We start from the raw sequence: 17,876 nt of genomic DNA, 5'->3' as shown, positions 1-17,876 counted from the left end.
TCATATTCCGTTTTGAAAAACTAGAAGTGTACTGCCACTGTTCTTCCTTTCATTCACAACATCACTGATCAAATATCAAAATCTCTCAACACCTTCGATCCATGAATGACAAAATTCCTTTTGAGATACTAGGAGTTTAAAGAATTCCATGCACATGCGGCAAAAAGTACATTGGAGAGACAAGACGAAAAATATCAACTAGGTTGAAAGAACATGAAAGACCCTTCAAACCACGGTAATTATATTCATCAGCAGTTGCCGAACCAATCATGAAACCGTCAAACCTTATTCGACTGTGATAAAATTCTTGCATGTAATGGTACTATCAAAGAAAAATGCAGGTATCCCTAGAAATCTCCTAATAACTAACCAAACAATCTTAACTGCAATTCCCGTCTTTACCTCTCACCAGTCATCCGATACAGTATACGTATAGGGGTGCAGGTATAGAGTAGAATGCAAACCAGTGTCATTTAAGCTGTGAAGAAGCCAACAGTATGATTGGCAAAACGTCAGCAACAAACGACGCAAGAGCAATCCCGAAAATTTGATGTAAAATAACCTTCAATTACTAGTCACTTATGTCACATAGGGGCCATTTTTGTCATTTAAGAGTTTCGTGGATTTATTTATTTTTATTTAGCGTATGGCATTACATGCAATGTATAATACAAGTACAGATCTAAGAACAATCACGAATAATTACACAAATGTAAAAAGATAAAAGCTATAATTCAATGTCAAGGTTTGTTATCCATTCCAACGCCGATGCAGATACCTCCATAAAGTCAAGCCAGCTTCCCGTGTATAAGCGTAAGGAACACTCGCTATGAATATGCTGGATGGTCTGTCTTGGTGCTCTACAGTCACATTCTGGTGATGCTGTTTTCCCCCATCGGTGTAACGAGTCCGCGCACCTTCCATGTCCGGTGCGTACCCGGTTCAGGGCTGACCATTGCCTTCGGTTTAGGTCGGTTCCCGTAACGTTGCAATTATAAGTTGCGAGCCAGTTTTGAAGAACATCACTTGCTTTCAAACTCCATTCGCGCTTCCATTGGTCTTTGGGATTATAGCCATCATTTTGGAGTGCTTCAGCCAGATATAATGACGGTTTTCTGGACTTTAGTCTTCCGTGTCTCAGTTGTGGGAGATCTTTATGAATTGGTAGTGCTGCGTTTAGGATAATTTTTCTATATTCGCGTAGAAGGGCCTCATTTCTACGAATTTCTGCCGGTAATATGTTGCATAGCACTGGCAGCCAGTATGTAGGTGTAGACTTAATAGTACCGGATATCAGCCTCATTGTGCTATTTAGTTGTCTGTCAACAAGTCTGGAGTGACAGCTATTGATCCACACTGGAGCGCAGTATTCGGCCACGGAGAACGCAAGGGCAAGCGAAGAAGTGCGTAGTGTTGTTGCGGTTGCGCCCCAGGTGGTTCCACATAATTTTTGGATTATGTTATTTCGGGTTGCTATCTTTGCTGCGGTATTCTCCAGGTGTTTCCGATAGGCGAGCGTGCGGTCCAAAGTCACTCTCAAATATTTAGGGTGCCTGTTATGATTCAAAGTGCCATCCCCCAGCTGCACTTCTGTTCGTGCGTTTGCCATTTTATTATTAACATGAAATGTTGATGTTTCTGTTTTGGCAGGGTTTGGTATCAGTCTCCAATTCTTAAAATATGTATGTAGTCTGGCCAGGTCGTTGTTGAGAATGATTTCTGCAGCGTCAAGAGATTTGTGCCTAATAGTCAGTGCTATGGCGTCCGCGTAGCAGAATTTTTTCCCCTCTGTCGCTGGAAGATTTGATATGTAAAGATTAAACAAAAGGGGAGCCAAGACAGACCCCTGCGGGAGACCATTATTTATTATCTTGGTGTGGCTAATTTTGTCGTCGAGGACCACATTGAAGCACCTATTGCTCAGCATGTTTTGTATTAGACGGGCTGTTGTTTGGCATGGTATGGCTCTCAGAAATTTGTAGCTCAGTCCCTCCCTCCAGACCGTATCATAGGCTGACGTCAAGTCCATGAACACAGCGGCTGTTTTTAGTTTTTGTTGGAAACCCGCTTCTATGTGCGACGTCAATGCCAGCACCTGGTCACAGCAGCTGCGGCCCGGTCTAAATCCTGCTTGCTCAGGAGGCAGGTATCCCGTAATGGTGCTACCAATTCTGTTATAGAGGAGGCGCTCAAGTAATTTATACGTGCAGCTGAGAAGAGCAACTGGTCTGTAGCTTTTTGGCTGATCAGCAGGTTTTCCTGGTTTCAGCAGGGCTATTATTTTAGATTTTTTGAACTCCTTCGGCAGTTCCCCTGTCTGCATAATGTTAGAGAACTGCGCGAGCCATTTTACCGTGTTTTTTCCGGCGTAGCTAAGAAATTCCGGTTGGATGCCGACAAAACCAGGAGCCTTGCCCAGTTTTACATCTTTAATTGCAGTGTTGACCTCATTATCTGAGAATGGTTTGGAGAAGTTTGATTCATTTTGATTCATTCGGGGATGTTCTTTTTAATGTTTTTAATTCTTCCTTGATTTTTATTGTATGTGCTTTTTGGCGGGGAGCCCTAGATGTTGCCACGATCCTATTAGCTATCTCGTTTGGTGTGAAAGACATGTTTTTGCTTGTCTTAGTTGTAGATCCGGAGTTTCGTGGGTATTTACGATGATAAAAGACACCAATAAAATAACATAGCGCAACAAACTCTATATAGATACCTATAATAGATACCTAATGTAACTAATTTTATCACATACCATTATCACAATCTGGATCAGTGTCACTTTCAGATATTTCAGTAATCTCATTTTATTCACCGAAATCTTCTTCGGAACTCTCTTGCACTCGAGAATTAAATTCATTAGCCGAAGGTCCCAAGGGGTTTTCCAAATTATTATTAATTGGATTTAAATTATCGTATGTTAATTCTCGAGCGCGCCCAATTGTCAATCTATTTCTCCGTTTATTGCGGATAAACCCTTGGCTACTGAATGATCTTTCTGTGGATGAAGTTCATAGCGTTGCAAGTACAGCGATAGCTATTCCCCTTAAAGGGAGATTTGTGCATATCCCATTCCAAAAATTTGTTGGAGCTAGTTTTGGAGTTTTCATTGAAATCTTGACGAAATGTAAAACCAAATTTCGTCTTCAGTGCGATGTTTTGAAGAACTTCATCAACATCAATTTCCGAGTTTCAATGGGAGGAATATTTGTGAATATATTGGAGCCCGCATTTAGGTTTTTGCAATTATAGCGAGGGTCCAAAATATTTGCGGCAAAAATATATGGGATTCAAGGCCATATATCTTCTCTGGTCTAGAATATCAACCCACTTTCAAAACAGTATTTTCTTTCTTTCAATGCTTCAACTACCATACTCAATTTAGCATCATGGGACTACTTCTTAATAAAAGCAAAAATAACTGAATATTTATTAAATTTAATCCAAAAAGATATCATCATTAAGAATATTGTGTCGATCGTTTCTAGCCAAATCATATACTTTATCACTTTCTCTCATCAGTTTTGACTTTCTCTTGATTGAGTACATGCGACAAACAGTGATGCGACAAGCAATCGGAACCTCTGAACACAAGCAACAATTCTATTCGGAGGAATTTTATCAAATACTTCACTTATCTTCTGGCTCATGTATTCTCTATTTTCCCCCGTTGAAAATGTTTTATAACATACAGGCTTTGCTGGAGTGACTATAAAATTAATAACACTTTCTTTTCATATGCTTGTCTAAGTATCGCATTCCGCACCAATGAACGGATCGGGTAAGCAGCTGCAATGAAGGCCGGATCAGCTTGAAAGCCTTTATCTAATATTTATTTCCAATTATACTGATAGGAGTTCCCTAAGCAATATGTTTCCAAATAGCCCCTTGTTCCTGTTTTGAGATACTATCGCAAAATGACTTAAGCGACGAAAAGTAGTAGTTTTTACTGGAAGTGGAGTAAAATTGCCGTCTTCATACTAATTATTGTTATTTGTCGTATTTCTGGAAAGAAGGTGAATTATACGAGTTTCTGTTTATTACTAGCGATTTTCATGGCAAAAAGCAACCTAACCCAACTTTCACACTTTGCAAAACATTTACCTTTTATTCTGAGCAAATTTCTCAAATGTTATTTTATAAAATATTTACTGCCTGATATCAAATTAGAGGATACAACTTATCTTTTATTGTACAGCAGCTCCTAAACCAAAAGTTCGATAACAAAACATTATATTTTTAAATGACCGATTGGTCACAATCGAATGTGAAGTGACCATCATGTGTCCAGGTTATATCACTGGTTCGGTCCCCCTTGCTTCACCTATACAATGAGTAGTAGGTTTGATGGCTTCACCGTCCACCGTCCGCCAGGAGAATATGATTCGGCATCCGTTCAAATTCTATTTGTCGATGAGCGCCAAAGAATGGCTAAGTGCCGAAACCGATACCAGAATGTTGAGCGGTGCTAAGTTCTAGGTCAGAATGTTGATGCGTATATTGGCATTAGCGACTGGTCAAAATGAGGCAGGATATAAAATACAGAATTATAGTGTTTTTACATACGACTCCGTCATTAACTTCGCCTACTGTTTATTACTCCAAAACCGCAGCTCCCTATAGAACACCCTACCGAGCAGACCCTTACCCGTAACCATTCCAGGACCGTCCTAGGAAATTATCTACCTACACTAACAAGCGGGATGTAAGTATGTTTTTAATCTTGTTCGCCGAGTCATTTTTGAAACATGTACATAAAAAAATAGTACAAAGTAACAATTTATTATATTCTATATCACTTGTTTTACTTCCCTTCTGAATTTATTATAAAAGTATAAACATTTAAAACAATTTGTTTAGCGTCCGAAGACAACTGGATCCGTTTTTTTATTTGCTGAAGTAGGTCGTCTTCTAAATTGTCATTAGATTCGACTACCATCTCCACTTCGTCTTCAAATTCTGCGTTGTTTTCCATGCCTTCTTCTAACAGGGGAACATCTGCTTCATTTCACGATCTCCACATTTTAAAGTGTTAAAAAACAGGAACCTTCAAAAAATGTTTAATTGTAAGATTCTAATAAATATTTATCTATATTCTTATGACGTACCTTTATCTACCGCGAATATAATTTATAGTCTTAAAAAAGAGTGCTGTTGTTTAAAAATCAAAGAATTACGTAGAAGACACAAAAATACAAGAATCGACAGGCATACAAGACAAAAATGATTATTTTCAAACTTACCTGTAAAAAAAAGGTGCACCTCTGAACTATCCAGTGAAAACAGCCTCGCTTCTTAAGAGCGATACATATTACCCTGATGTTAAAATAATCATCAAGGACACAATAAAATAAAATAAATATTTAATCATATATACCAACTTTCAAAAAACTGATGGTGCATTTGGAAATTCATTTTTTCAGTTGCCTTGTTATTGACTTTTTTCATAAAATTTAATAGTTCCTTTTTGTCGCCTTTGAAAAAGAAATGAAAAAAAAAAGGTTTATCGTGGAATTTTATGAAATTAAAATTATATACACGTCCTGAAAATTGCACGGTATTTGAACAAAGGATAGATGGTCTCGATATACAATTTTAGAATCGGTGATCAATTTTTAATAATTTATGCAAAAGTGACAAAAAGGTACTACAGAATTTTAACAAAAAAAAGACGAAACATATCAACTGAGAACTAGATTAAGGTTTTCAAATTGAATTGAATTTTTATTTTACTTTTTGGCGTTAATTTACTTTTGACCGGTATCGTATATTGTTTCATTTCTGAGGTATAGAGTGAAACTGATTTTTGATAATACCCATATATATATCACATAAATGATAAAAGGAAAAAAAACAAATTTGTTGCGGTTTAATAAAGATACAGATTTCGCCAAAAAACCTTTTTTGATTTACAGGGTGTCATTGTACTTATTCTGAATGGATGAGATCTTTACTTATCACCGTTTTCGAGATTACTGGTTGATTTAAAAAAAAATCTATGCAGTTCTCCTTGATCATCGTTCTCGAAATACAAAAAACACCTTTTTCAACCCCCTTCAACCCTTAAGTATCATAATGTTGTATTGTCATGGGAACTTAATTTGCATCTATGCAAAATTTCAGCGGACACAATAGTGGTATCACTTAAAACGAACACCTTGTAATAAGTCTTAATATGCATTAAGCTCCATCCCTCATGAGACTCCCTATTATACAAATTCATACATACATACATACATATAGGTAGATGCCATGCCTATCTTTATACCTTGTAGGTAAAATAAAAAAGTTAAGAAAATGTCAAATTCGTAGTGAAACAATCCTGTAGGTAATAGGAAAATACTTAAAATTCGTATTTAGGTACATATTAATTCTAAAAACACTTTTAAAAAATGTACTTGTAAATAAGTCTTAAAGGGTTTTGCTGGCTTCTTATTCTCCAGGAAGTAGACGTCTCGCTTTCATATTGAACCATCCACTCTATTACATCATTCTTATTTTTCATCTTGCCTGAACTTGCTCTAAACACTTGTTCCGTAATTTTTTTTAAATGTTTCATATTATTTATATTATTTACACATGTGCAAATGCGTTGGTGTTAATTCATGCTAGTAAGAGAAGCTCGCGTTCATGCAGATAAAGGGTGTTTTTTTCGATGTATAGAAGTTTAAGTTGGCATTTATGTTCAAGATGGCGACCGATTTAACAGCTGTCAAGCGATTTATTCTCAGTTTGGTTTGGCAATTCATCATGAATAGACTCACGCCTGAACAACGCTTGCAAATAGTGCAATTTTATTTCGAACATAATGGTTCTGTGCGGAATACGTATCGCGCACTACGTCCATTTTATCGTTGACAAAATCGTCCATCAGAGCAGTTAATTCGATTAACTATGGAACGTTTTCGCACCACGTTTACTCGTATTGATAACTCGCATCCCCAGAGATGCCGTACGGTGCTTACAGAAGAAGCTATTGCTGCTGTAGAGCGTAGCATTGAGGAAGATCCGAATGAGTCCATCCGCCATCGAGCACAGGAATTGGATCTGTGTCCATTCACTTTATGGAAGATTTTTCGGAAGGATCTTGGTTTACGTGCTTACAAAATCCAACTCGTGCAAGAATTGAAGCCAAACGATCATCAAGTAAGGAGTAGATTCGTCGAATGGGCCCAAAATGGAATTGCCGTTTTCCCGATTTTCATAAGCGAATTTTGTTTAGCGATGAAGCGCATTTCTGGTTGAGTTAAGATGTGGTTTCAACAAGACGGCGCAACATGTCACACAGCTCGCGAAACAAACGATTTATTGAAAGACACGTTTGGTGACCGCCTAATTTCACGTTTTGGACTTCTGAATTGGCCTCCAAGATCTTGTGATTTAACGCCGCTAGACTACTTTCTGTGGGGCTATGTAAAGTCATTGGTCTATGCGGATAAGCCACAAACGCTTGACCATCTGGAAGACAACATTCGCCGTGTTATTGCCGATATACGGCAACAAATGTTGGAAAAAGTCATCGAAAATTGGACGTCCAGATTGGACTACATCCGCGCCAGCCGTGACGGTCATATGCCAGAAATCATATTTAAAATATAATGCCATAAGATTATCTTTCGGATAAATAAAATTCATGTCAATCGAATAATCCATCGTTGTTTTATTGCAACTTAAAGTTCTATATATCGAAAAAAAACACCCCTTATTATAAAGCTACAAAAACAAAACAATCTGCATTTCTGCACCTTTCAACATTTTATCGGGTTCGGCATGTTCGCCTTTGAGTAATCCAAAGGTTGAAATCAACGAATAGAATTTGAGCGGGTACGGTCTACAGATGGCGGCATCGTTTAGATGTTAAGTGGTGTCTCACCGTACAGATTTCAAATCTGGTGTTTTAAGATCTTCTTCGTCGCAGGTAAACGTTCTCCAATTGGAGAGCAGCGACTTGGAGAGCGAATGCAGCGTGTTCGACGTGCGTACGGCCGTCAGAGACGTGTCGAGGCGAGCGTCGACCAACAACAACACGGAATGCGAGCAGAACGCACCGGGCACGCCGAAAGCGGTACGGTCGAGTTCGGAAAACACCGACCCCTGCGAGAAGGCTTGCATCACCACCATGTCGGGCAGTTCGATCGCGTAATATTTGTTTTCGTAGGCTATGTAAATTTTCCAGATGTCGGTTTCTATATACAAATCACTTCGGATTGATTCGAACAAGTTAATTTAGGAACTAACGTAAAACGATTCAAGGGAAGGGAGAAATACAAACGACACGTGTATCGAACAGCGTCGATACGAGAAATAAAGGTGCCTTTACAGATTTGTGTAAGGTGCGATTGAGTGAGAACTAAAATAAACACTTAAACTTCAAATATTTCGCTTGCCTTGCTTATATACAGGGATATTCAAGCAAAATACAATGCTTTCCAAACAAATTTACTTCTCTTATAAATGGAGTCCTGTAGGAAAGGAGTGTAGCCTACAAAACGGCACTTGGACCTCAGAAAGCCCGTTGGAACGGAATACTTAGCTTTTCATCAAGCCTAGTATCTCCACATAGGCGATGACAGCTAAAAGCGTCTTCACCTTGATTATCCTGTTCGCACCCCCCCTGTGCGTAGGGTATTGCCTAAACCCTAAATTGGTGTTTATTACGTAATGACAGTTCTCCTTTATCGTTTCTTTAATGGCTGACGTCAAGAGAGAATCTATAAAGTTCAGTCTGGCAATCTTCCTCACCAGTTGGCGGAATGATTACATTATCGAATACGTCACGTGCTAGTGCTAGTTCCGACGTATGTATATGTAAGGAATTTTTAAATAATTTGAGTTTTGTCAAAATGTAATCTAATTTTAATTTCTCAATTACATAAGAAGTAGAAATTATTTCTGAGGTACAAAGTGCGAAATTTGCAATAGACCACAGTTTATACCGGATGACAAAAGAAAGTAGGAACACTCTATAACTTCTAAAAAGCTTGAGATAGCGATTTAAAATTTGAAAGGGATAATATAGACTGAATGTCCAATTTTTTGACAATATGTAGTCAATGGTTGCACTTCCACTTTGAGCGAAAATGACAGTAATTTCGAATTTCAGCTACGGAAGATAGGACAGTCACGGGTTACCTGATCATGGGAAAAATTGTAAATAATAATAATAATAATAATAATATACTTTATTCAGGTAATTTCGACAAGAAAAGGCAAGAGTGCAGCGCCCAGACGTATCTGCTTGCTGATTTCTACACTTATCCTTACACATAACATCACACCATGGTTTTAATTAATGTTTACAATTTACAATACGTTAAGTACCCACTTAATTATATAACAGAATGAAAAACCTAAACCTACCTCTGTAAATAAAAAAACTGTAAATACCACAAATTTTTAAAGAATTCTAGCAGTGCACATTGGTTAGATTCTTCCTGCGCTCTGTAACTCCTCAATGTTTTTTTTTCATTTTTTTTCTCTTTAAATTCCAGAACATAACCACGTTTATAGTTAATTTAGAAAAGAATTTATTGTCGCATTCTGAACGGAGAGATAATCTAAGAATTTTGTTGTGACAATAATAAACAGAACAGGAGCTAAAATTGAACCTTGAGGAACTCCACTTCTTATGTCTAGGCAAGCAGACTCGACCCCGTTCAGGACCACCTTTTGCTTTCTCCCTGTTAAGTAGTTTTTAATTAAATTTACGGATGCCTCTCCAAAACTTAAGTATTTAAAAATAGTGAGTAGAATATTGTGGCTAATGGTATCAAAAGCCTTAGAATAATGGAGTAGAACCAACACAGCGCACTTACCTTCATCAATTTCTCTGATGATGTTATCTGTCACATTAAGAAGCGCTGTAGCACAACTGTGCCCCCTCCTAAAAACGGCTTGTGTTTTGTCAATTAGTTTCTCCTTTTCAACATAATTTGTTATTTGGCTTTTCAGGACACGTTCTATAACCTCGGATAATATTGGCAGAATGGAAATGGGCCTTAAGTCGCTAAGCGACTGCGGGTTGTCAATCTTAGAAAGACGGACAATATTAGCTACTTTCCAAAGAGAGGGAAAAACAGAATGGGTGATGCAAAAATTTACAAGATGACATATGTACTTTAATATAAAAGGGCAACAAAAAAATTATAAAGTTGATATGGATTCCGGATGAAACTTTTCTTTACTAGTCTAATGGCAAATAGCATTTAATGTAATGAACTCTTATTTTTTGGGATAACCTAGTTTTTTATTTATTATTTTTAAAATCCGTCAAAAAATAAGCTCACAGAAAGAAAAAAAGCAAATAAGTAAATACATTTTTATAAAAACAAAATATTGCTTAGGTGGCTTTTTTCTATTCATCGTCAAGTCAAGAAAATTCTGACAGTTTGTACATTTCTTTCTGATTTGGATTATCAGGGCAAACAATAATCAATTTACAATTGGAGAAAGAGTGAATATGTTTCTGATATACGGGGAATGCAGAAAAAACTCTCGACGGTCTGTTTTTTCCTTCCTGTGAGCTTATTTTTCAACGGATTTTAAAAATTTTGGTATCAAATTGTTGCAAAAAAAAGTAGCGGTTTTAAAAAAAATTTGTTCCCACTAGGGTGCTATTTGAAAAAACTAGGTTATCCCAAAAAATTAATAGTTCATTACATTAAATGTTATTTGCCAATAGACAAGTAAAGAAAAGTTTCACCTGGTAAATAGTACTTATGATGGTCCCAGTCTCCTAGACACAATTTTCAAAAATTATATAAAAATTTTAAAAAACACAAAAAAAAGAGAAAAACCGTCATATCCTACACAGAATGATCTTCTGAATCCAAAAATGCAAAAAAATATAGGTTGTGCCATTTAAAATTCGAAAGTTACAGTCCTTTCCGCTCAAGCCGGAAGTGACTACATATTGTCAAAAATTTCAATATTCAGCCTATATTAACCCTTTCAAATTTCAAATGGTTATCTCAAGCAGTTTAAGAGTGTTCCCACTTCCTTGTGTCACCTGGTATGCCAATTATAGAGAAATAACTTTAAGTGAATATAACTTGAGTAATTCGGATAGAACACCATGTTTTTTAACATTATTTTGGCTATCAATTTGTGTCGATGGAGTGTAAAATGATCAAATGCAATAATATTACATTCACAGAGCATTCACTAAAGAGATTTTACAGCAAAACCATACCTCAATAAATTGCATATCATTTCTAAATGCAGCAGCCAACTAGTTGTTATTAGATTGAAACAACTTTTTTTTCCTACCCTGTCTAATAACTGATAAACTATAAACTAATAACTAATAAATTCGCATTACTTAAAAAACTTTAAGGTCCACGTAGGATTAACATTGACACATGAGAGTGAAATCAAAAAATCATATAATATACATAGGCTCCATTAAGAGATGGTACTTTTAACGTTTTGGTAATTTTGATAAGTTATCATGGAACTTTACACGTCCCAAAAGCAAGATTTTTGAGAACCGTAAAGCGTGGATAATCCTGTATAAATTCAATTTTAGATTTTACGTAGAAAAGTTGACTTTATTTAACTTTCTTTAACTACCGTTTCCAACATAAAACTTAACTTTAGCAAATTTCACATAATCTGAGTTTGCCAAAGATCGTTTTAAATTAAACTTTTTGGCAGTTATTTATTTATTATTATTTATTTAATTGCATTCTCGGTACATACTTTTTAAACATAATATTGGACGACAAATTTAAACAAACTACTCGGCAAAGCATAAAAACACATGAAATCATTAAATTAAAAAAACATGTGACTTGTTTCGTCTAAAGTGACATCATCAGACATTACCGATTACTGTTATATGAAAAAATTGCAAAAACCAGTTGGTGGCCTATAGGCCTATAATTAGCTACTTCTGTATTGGTATGATTTGTGCTTAAACATTTAGTCAAAATAATATTGAGAGGCAGTGCCCAATGTAGTACAGAGTATTATTCAGTTCTAAAGTAGTTAATAGTTGTGTTTAACCTTGGGAGTCTGCCACAGTTCCGTCAATGTAGGTTATTTTAGAGGGTAACGATTTTCCATCCTTTCTGTTATTCATATATGAGCAAAATATGTTTGTATCTTTTTTAAGTTATTTTTAATTGTTTTGTTTTAAAATCTTTTCGTAATAGCGAAAATAGATTGTAATCATTGATGTTTCTGAATTTTTGGCAGTTTTTCCTAACCTCCTCTGTGTCGTCACACTGTAACTTTTTTGTGACATAAGTGGCTACAGATTTGTTTGTTTTACACTTTAAAATTCATTTTTATCTCAAGTGCAGGATGGTGGATGTCTTCCTGTACCTACAAAGGGACTGCCGGTTCTGTTGACATTAGCAAACATATTTCGTGAAATAACTGAATCTAACATCCTATTAATGTGTTTCCTGAGTTGCGTAAGGGTTTCGTCGCACCACAGGGCACCAAAGCGGAAATGTCGTGGTCCCTGTCCTAACCAATGTAGGTAAAATTAAAATCCCCAATAGAAATTTGATATGAAAGCAATATAAGTGTTCTATGAGTGTTCGTTGACATAGATTTTTTTCTTCTCAGAAAAATGAAGTGAAGATGTATTAAGTTTTTTGCCTACGATGGGCCTTTTCCCTATAGATAATAATATTTGCGGTCTGGGTTTGACATTTTTATGGGTCTGATGATGACTTTTAGTCGAAACACGTTATTAAAATTTGTGTTTTGAAGGCTGATACTATAAATTTTGCGTGTTTTTTGTGTTCCCTATATTTAACACTGAGAGAATTGATTAATTTATTTTAAATTAAGCGAAAAATATCTTGATGTTTGGACGTTATTTCCTAAACTAAGCAGCGTATCGATTCATCGTCAGCAGACCCATCAACAGATATCACTAGGTCCGGGTGATAGGACTAAAACGAAAAGTATTCTTGAACATTGTTCCTGACAACCGAAATTTTTTGAGTTAGTTGTGTGTCGGATAAATCTCATCGTTCGCTAACGACCCCCTAAATTATTGGTTATTGTTGACTGTTAATTTTTTAATGTTCTAATCTTAAGAGACGTGTACATAGATAGTTAATGACTGGCCTGAATTTCGATACTATAAGCTTTCGCGCAGATGAAAATTAATATATACATATAATCAAAATATCAAACGGCGTTTAAAATTAAGGACAAATTAAGGTTCAAGTTTTTCGTTAATTGTGGAAAAATTTTTTCGATTACTGTAGAAAGCTCGTAACACCAAATGGCAGTTTTAATTTTGAACAAGCTTCTCACATCTTCACGATGATCATACTTGGTTACGATTCCCCAAAATTCATCCATTGAATGCCAATTTGTGATATCCGTAATCGCCGTCTCCGAACGGTTGGAACATTTCCAATAGGCTTCGACAACTATTTATCCGTGAATTTGTGTTTCGAAATAATTTTAGGTCGTATAAAAAAATTCGAAGGAAATTGTGAAGCTTACACTGTATATACGCTGACGCTTGTGTCCATTTTCCAAATAATGTTCTTTGGTGTTTGTGTACGAAATATTCGATATTCCAGAACGTAAAACTTCTGAACCCCAAAAACTGATTAATCATCACTAGTTAGGCGAATCAAAGTGTAAATAAGATACGATAATATATTGTAAAATGCAGGAACTGATTGAGAAACGTCGGTTTTGTACATGACGATCGAGAGGCGATTCACGATCTTGCGGGTTACGACTCGCGTTTCTTTGTTTACGACCGCGTGTGTATAAAATCGTCGTTTATCACTGCGAGATATTTAAAAAAATATATGTAGAACCGTAGCTACCGGCCAATAAACAAATTATTCCGCATCAAACGTTATGTACCATACATTTTCGTGTAACGTATAAACTTTTAATTGAACATATCAATCGTCTTTATCGAGGAACATTTTCTCTCATTTACCTGTCGCTTCATATCATCGCGATCCTATTACACCATTGGTAATTCAAGTAGCCTAATTTTTATTCTTGGTCCTGCGGGGGTTGGGGTACTATTGACAAATCTTTCCCGATAGGGAAAACTGTCTTGCAAAAAATTTAACATTGCCTAACGGTTCTTGCGGTTATACATTATATTACTTTTTGAATTTTGAAAAAATTAGGGCGACTTTGTATAAGATTTTTAACCGATTGTGACAGTTTTCCCTGGAAAACCACAAAGCACTTTGACAATTACCGCCAACGAAAAATTCATACAAAGTTGCCTTATTTACTTTATAAATTTAAATTTAATTCTTATTTTTTAGTAACCTGCATCTCTTCAATGTGATTTACCACAGTAAAATTTTCAATGGTTCGGAATACAAAAAATGGCTTCATTATTGAGGGAAAATATCAAATTTTCAAATTTTCTGTAACTTTAATGTTGCCATAAAGGAATCCGTTTAATATTTTTGAAAATTCCATACGTCACGCAATCGCGATTTAATTGCGAAACCGATAAAAACGTTTTTAGCGGGGTTGATTTCGACCCTCGCGAACTATTTTATAATAAATTTGCGATATTAATATCAAGGTGAATATAGTTTATGTGTAAGTGCTTGTAAATAATATTGTGATAATAATAAATCAATTTGCACAAGTACGTTTCGTTTTTTTTTTGTTGTTGGAATTGTAACAACATTGTACACTGAATTCGACAATTTTAACACCATCCAAAACCAAATGCTGGTAGTAAACCGCAAAATAACAATCAAAAATTTAAAAAAAAATTTAGTTATTAATACCAAATAAGTATAAGTTTCTTATTAGAAATATTACCTGCTTACCTAGTAAGTATGGGAACTTTATAATGGGATATGGAAAACAAATTTTTGACTAGAATTTTCACGTATATTATAAGCAATGCAACATTTTAACTCTTTTAACTCTTTACTAGGTTTTACATATAATTACCAGCAGTGCCACATGTATGATATGGTATCTTTTAACTATCAGCTTTCAAGTATATTGATAAGATATATTTACCACATGTTTCGTTAAGGCTGAATCTTTTAACTTTTATGATGGTGGTCAGAAAATAAAATCTTTACTAGTTCTCTCCCATATATTGACAGGCATATTTGTTAACAATGCAACTTTTAACAAACTCTTTCCTACGACTTTCATATATACAACATAATTAGTCACTTTTTGTAATGGTAGTGAGAAAATAAACTCTTTACTAGGACTTTCATATATCGCAGGTGACACGATTAGTTAACACGGTAACTTTCAGAATTATGATTTAAAGATTTATTGTGTGAGGCTAATGTCCCGGCCTTCCGTTGCGATCTGGTGACCTACTGCGGCACAGTATTCACTCCCCATCAAATTCATCCCTCGTAGAATGTCCGTTATACTGTGCGAAAATGTTTTGTTCAGATCTTCAGAGCTGATGATTTAGGCCGCCAGTTTTGAGAGCCTGATTCATCCCACTGCTGGCCAACATTTGTGGTCTGGCATTTCCTCAACCTGTATTTACAACCGGCACTCGTCATCATTGGCGAGGTCAATATTGCGCATGTGGTGTTTGAGGCTGTACATCCCAAAGCGACTTTTCAGCCTTTATCTGTTCACTCCATCTGTCTTTGAATGAGTCAACCCTGATAATCGCTATTATCCATGCTTTACTTGCATTTCCTGCCAATTGGCGATTTGCTATAACATTTAACTCTAGCAGTGGTTTTTAGAAAACAAACTCTTTCACATTTGTTTGCAAGCGGTATCGTATATTGTATATAGCAATATATTTACAAACAGTGTAACATGTCTCGTTCATACTGTAACTTAACTAGGACTTTCAAACAGAGTTTTTGAAAGCACATAAAGTGCCAATATGGATTTGTGGAGACTTTAGCATACGTTATTGTCTTTGGTCAGCTGAATATTATTGATTTGTTTTATCTGTAAGTGGATGGAGAATCCAATCAGTCTGAGGACACTGTCACGCTTCTGTCTGACTCATGTGCATTTGACTACTTATGGCAAATTAATAACATCGCAAAGCACACTGGGAAGACATTGGCGTAGATCACACTAATTCTAGTAGTTCTCAGGATGATAATTTTTATTACGATTTCACTGTTAAATGACTGTTTGAGCCTAGCTCAATCAGTAAAGAATAATATTGTTTATTAGCTTGTATCTTTAAACTCAGGCTCTGATGCCACAAACGCAGATTACCATGTTGGTTTTCCGCTGCGCTAAAGCCTCTGATAATCTCAAAACCAGGGGAGCGATTATTACTATTACAAGAAATCTAAATGTAAGAACTTGTATCGTAGTTCTTATTTAAACAGATAACAGAAGTATAAAACAATTTTGGAATTTTGGAGAGCTACCACCATGTTTTTCGATACTACCCAATGTCAGCTGCCTGATCTTTCAGAAATACTTAAGATGAGCTTAAAAGATTGTAGCTTTCTTTTATGCCGCCCCTTTACGTTATTTTTAATAAACCACATCGCATCTTTCCTGGAAATTAAGTTATTTGACACACATTTGTAAAAGTGGAAATATAGCAGACGTCTGTAACTACATTTGCACCCTGATTAACTGAAGTATATTTTCAACTTATTAATAATTGACGAGCAAGAGGTCCACTGAATTGGATCTGGTTACTTATGTTGACAATGTGTGGCGCGTCTTGGATAGGGATAGGGAAGTGCATGCTGTTTACACCTCTTTTCCAAGGCATTCCACAGCTGGTCTTTAGGGAACTCTTTGTCAGTGATAGATTTCAAGTTGTCTAGATAAATTATTTCCGTTCCACTTATTTTCCTAGCACGTCTATTGTACCACACAATGCTGCATGCTTTGAAATCATCCAGATTCTTCTGTTTTGTTATTTCCTCTCAGTATGACTCTGTAGTGTGAGTTGAATGCGACGAATCTGAATGAATCGCCAAAAAACGCAATACAACTTTAACTATTGCATAAATGACTCTCCGTTGTCCCAGGTGTCAAACATCAATGATGTTGAACTCCCCTTTATCATTTGTTAATCACATAGAAAGAATAGTTTCCAGAGCGCTAAGTATACTTGGTTTCATTCAAGGGCAACATCAGACGACACAACTATTTCTGCTAACTATACTGTTGCCTAATTAGAATATTGATCAACAGTTTGAAACACTCTTAATGAAAGATATATTCATAGGAACTAACAAGTACCAAGAATGTTTCTGCTCCCTCTGTGCCTATTTTTAAACTCATTAATTATAGGGTTGGTTGAATAATGCCTTCTTCATTGATGCTCTCAGTTTCATCCAGAAATATCAGATTCCTAAACGTATTTTAAGGAACCTTTAGGCGCACGAATGTTGGACCTAATTAGTTCATCCCACGTGTAGCAAGAATGGCTGACTCATATAAGCACCTTGATTTTGTTGACGGCAGTTTTTATAGCTTTGTGAATCTCTTGAAGCGTCACTTGATATAGTGGTACAGTATTTAGATTATAATGGAATAATTCAATGGTTTGTTTTAGTGATGTTTATGCTAGTTAGTATCTGTTAAAATTAGCTCACATTGTATTAAACAGATTTCAATCTTGTTAAATTTATACTTGTCAGTTAGATTGCCCTTTAATATAACTAATAAAAGAATAACTTCGTTTGAACTTCATTTTACTGAATAAAAAGTAAATAATATGCGAATGAATAAAACAAATTAAATAATATAAAATAAACTAAGAGGATAGTTTGTTATTTGAAACATTCACGCATCTCACCAGAGATCAGACACCACAGAACACTATTAAAAATGCATTTAGCTAAATTTCTGGAAAAAAATGAATTGCGCGTAAAAAAAAGTGTAGTCCAATACTACCCAAGTTAGAAGTGTGCATCTTTAATGGTAGTCAAGATACT

General features: G+C 35.8%; 1 protein-coding gene across 3 annotated transcripts in view; it reads left to right on the top strand.

Moving 5' to 3' along the window:
• The window catches only part of LOC132706183 (serine/threonine-protein kinase BRSK2), an 82,223-nt gene extending 67,626 nt beyond the window's left edge, over positions 1–14,597 (top strand). For all 3 annotated transcript variants that reach the window (XM_060677358.1, XM_060677357.1, XM_060677359.1), the window contains one exon: positions 7,919–14,597. In XM_060677358.1, coding sequence (XP_060533341.1) covers positions 7,919–8,143 — 225 coding nt within the window. In that variant the 3' untranslated portion in view covers positions 8,144–14,597. The remainder of the gene's footprint in view (positions 1–7,918) is intronic.
• Positions 14,598–17,876: the final 3,279 nt, after the last annotated feature.

The sequence above is a fragment of the Cylas formicarius genome, unplaced genomic scaffold (assembly GCF_029955315.1).
Source record: "Cylas formicarius isolate icCylForm1 unplaced genomic scaffold, icCylForm1.1 PGA_scaffold_8__14_contigs__length_24414737, whole genome shotgun sequence".
NCBI classification, from domain to species: Eukaryota; Metazoa; Arthropoda; class Insecta; order Coleoptera; family Brentidae; genus Cylas; species Cylas formicarius.
This window is presented reverse-complemented; position numbering and strand designations above follow the sequence as displayed.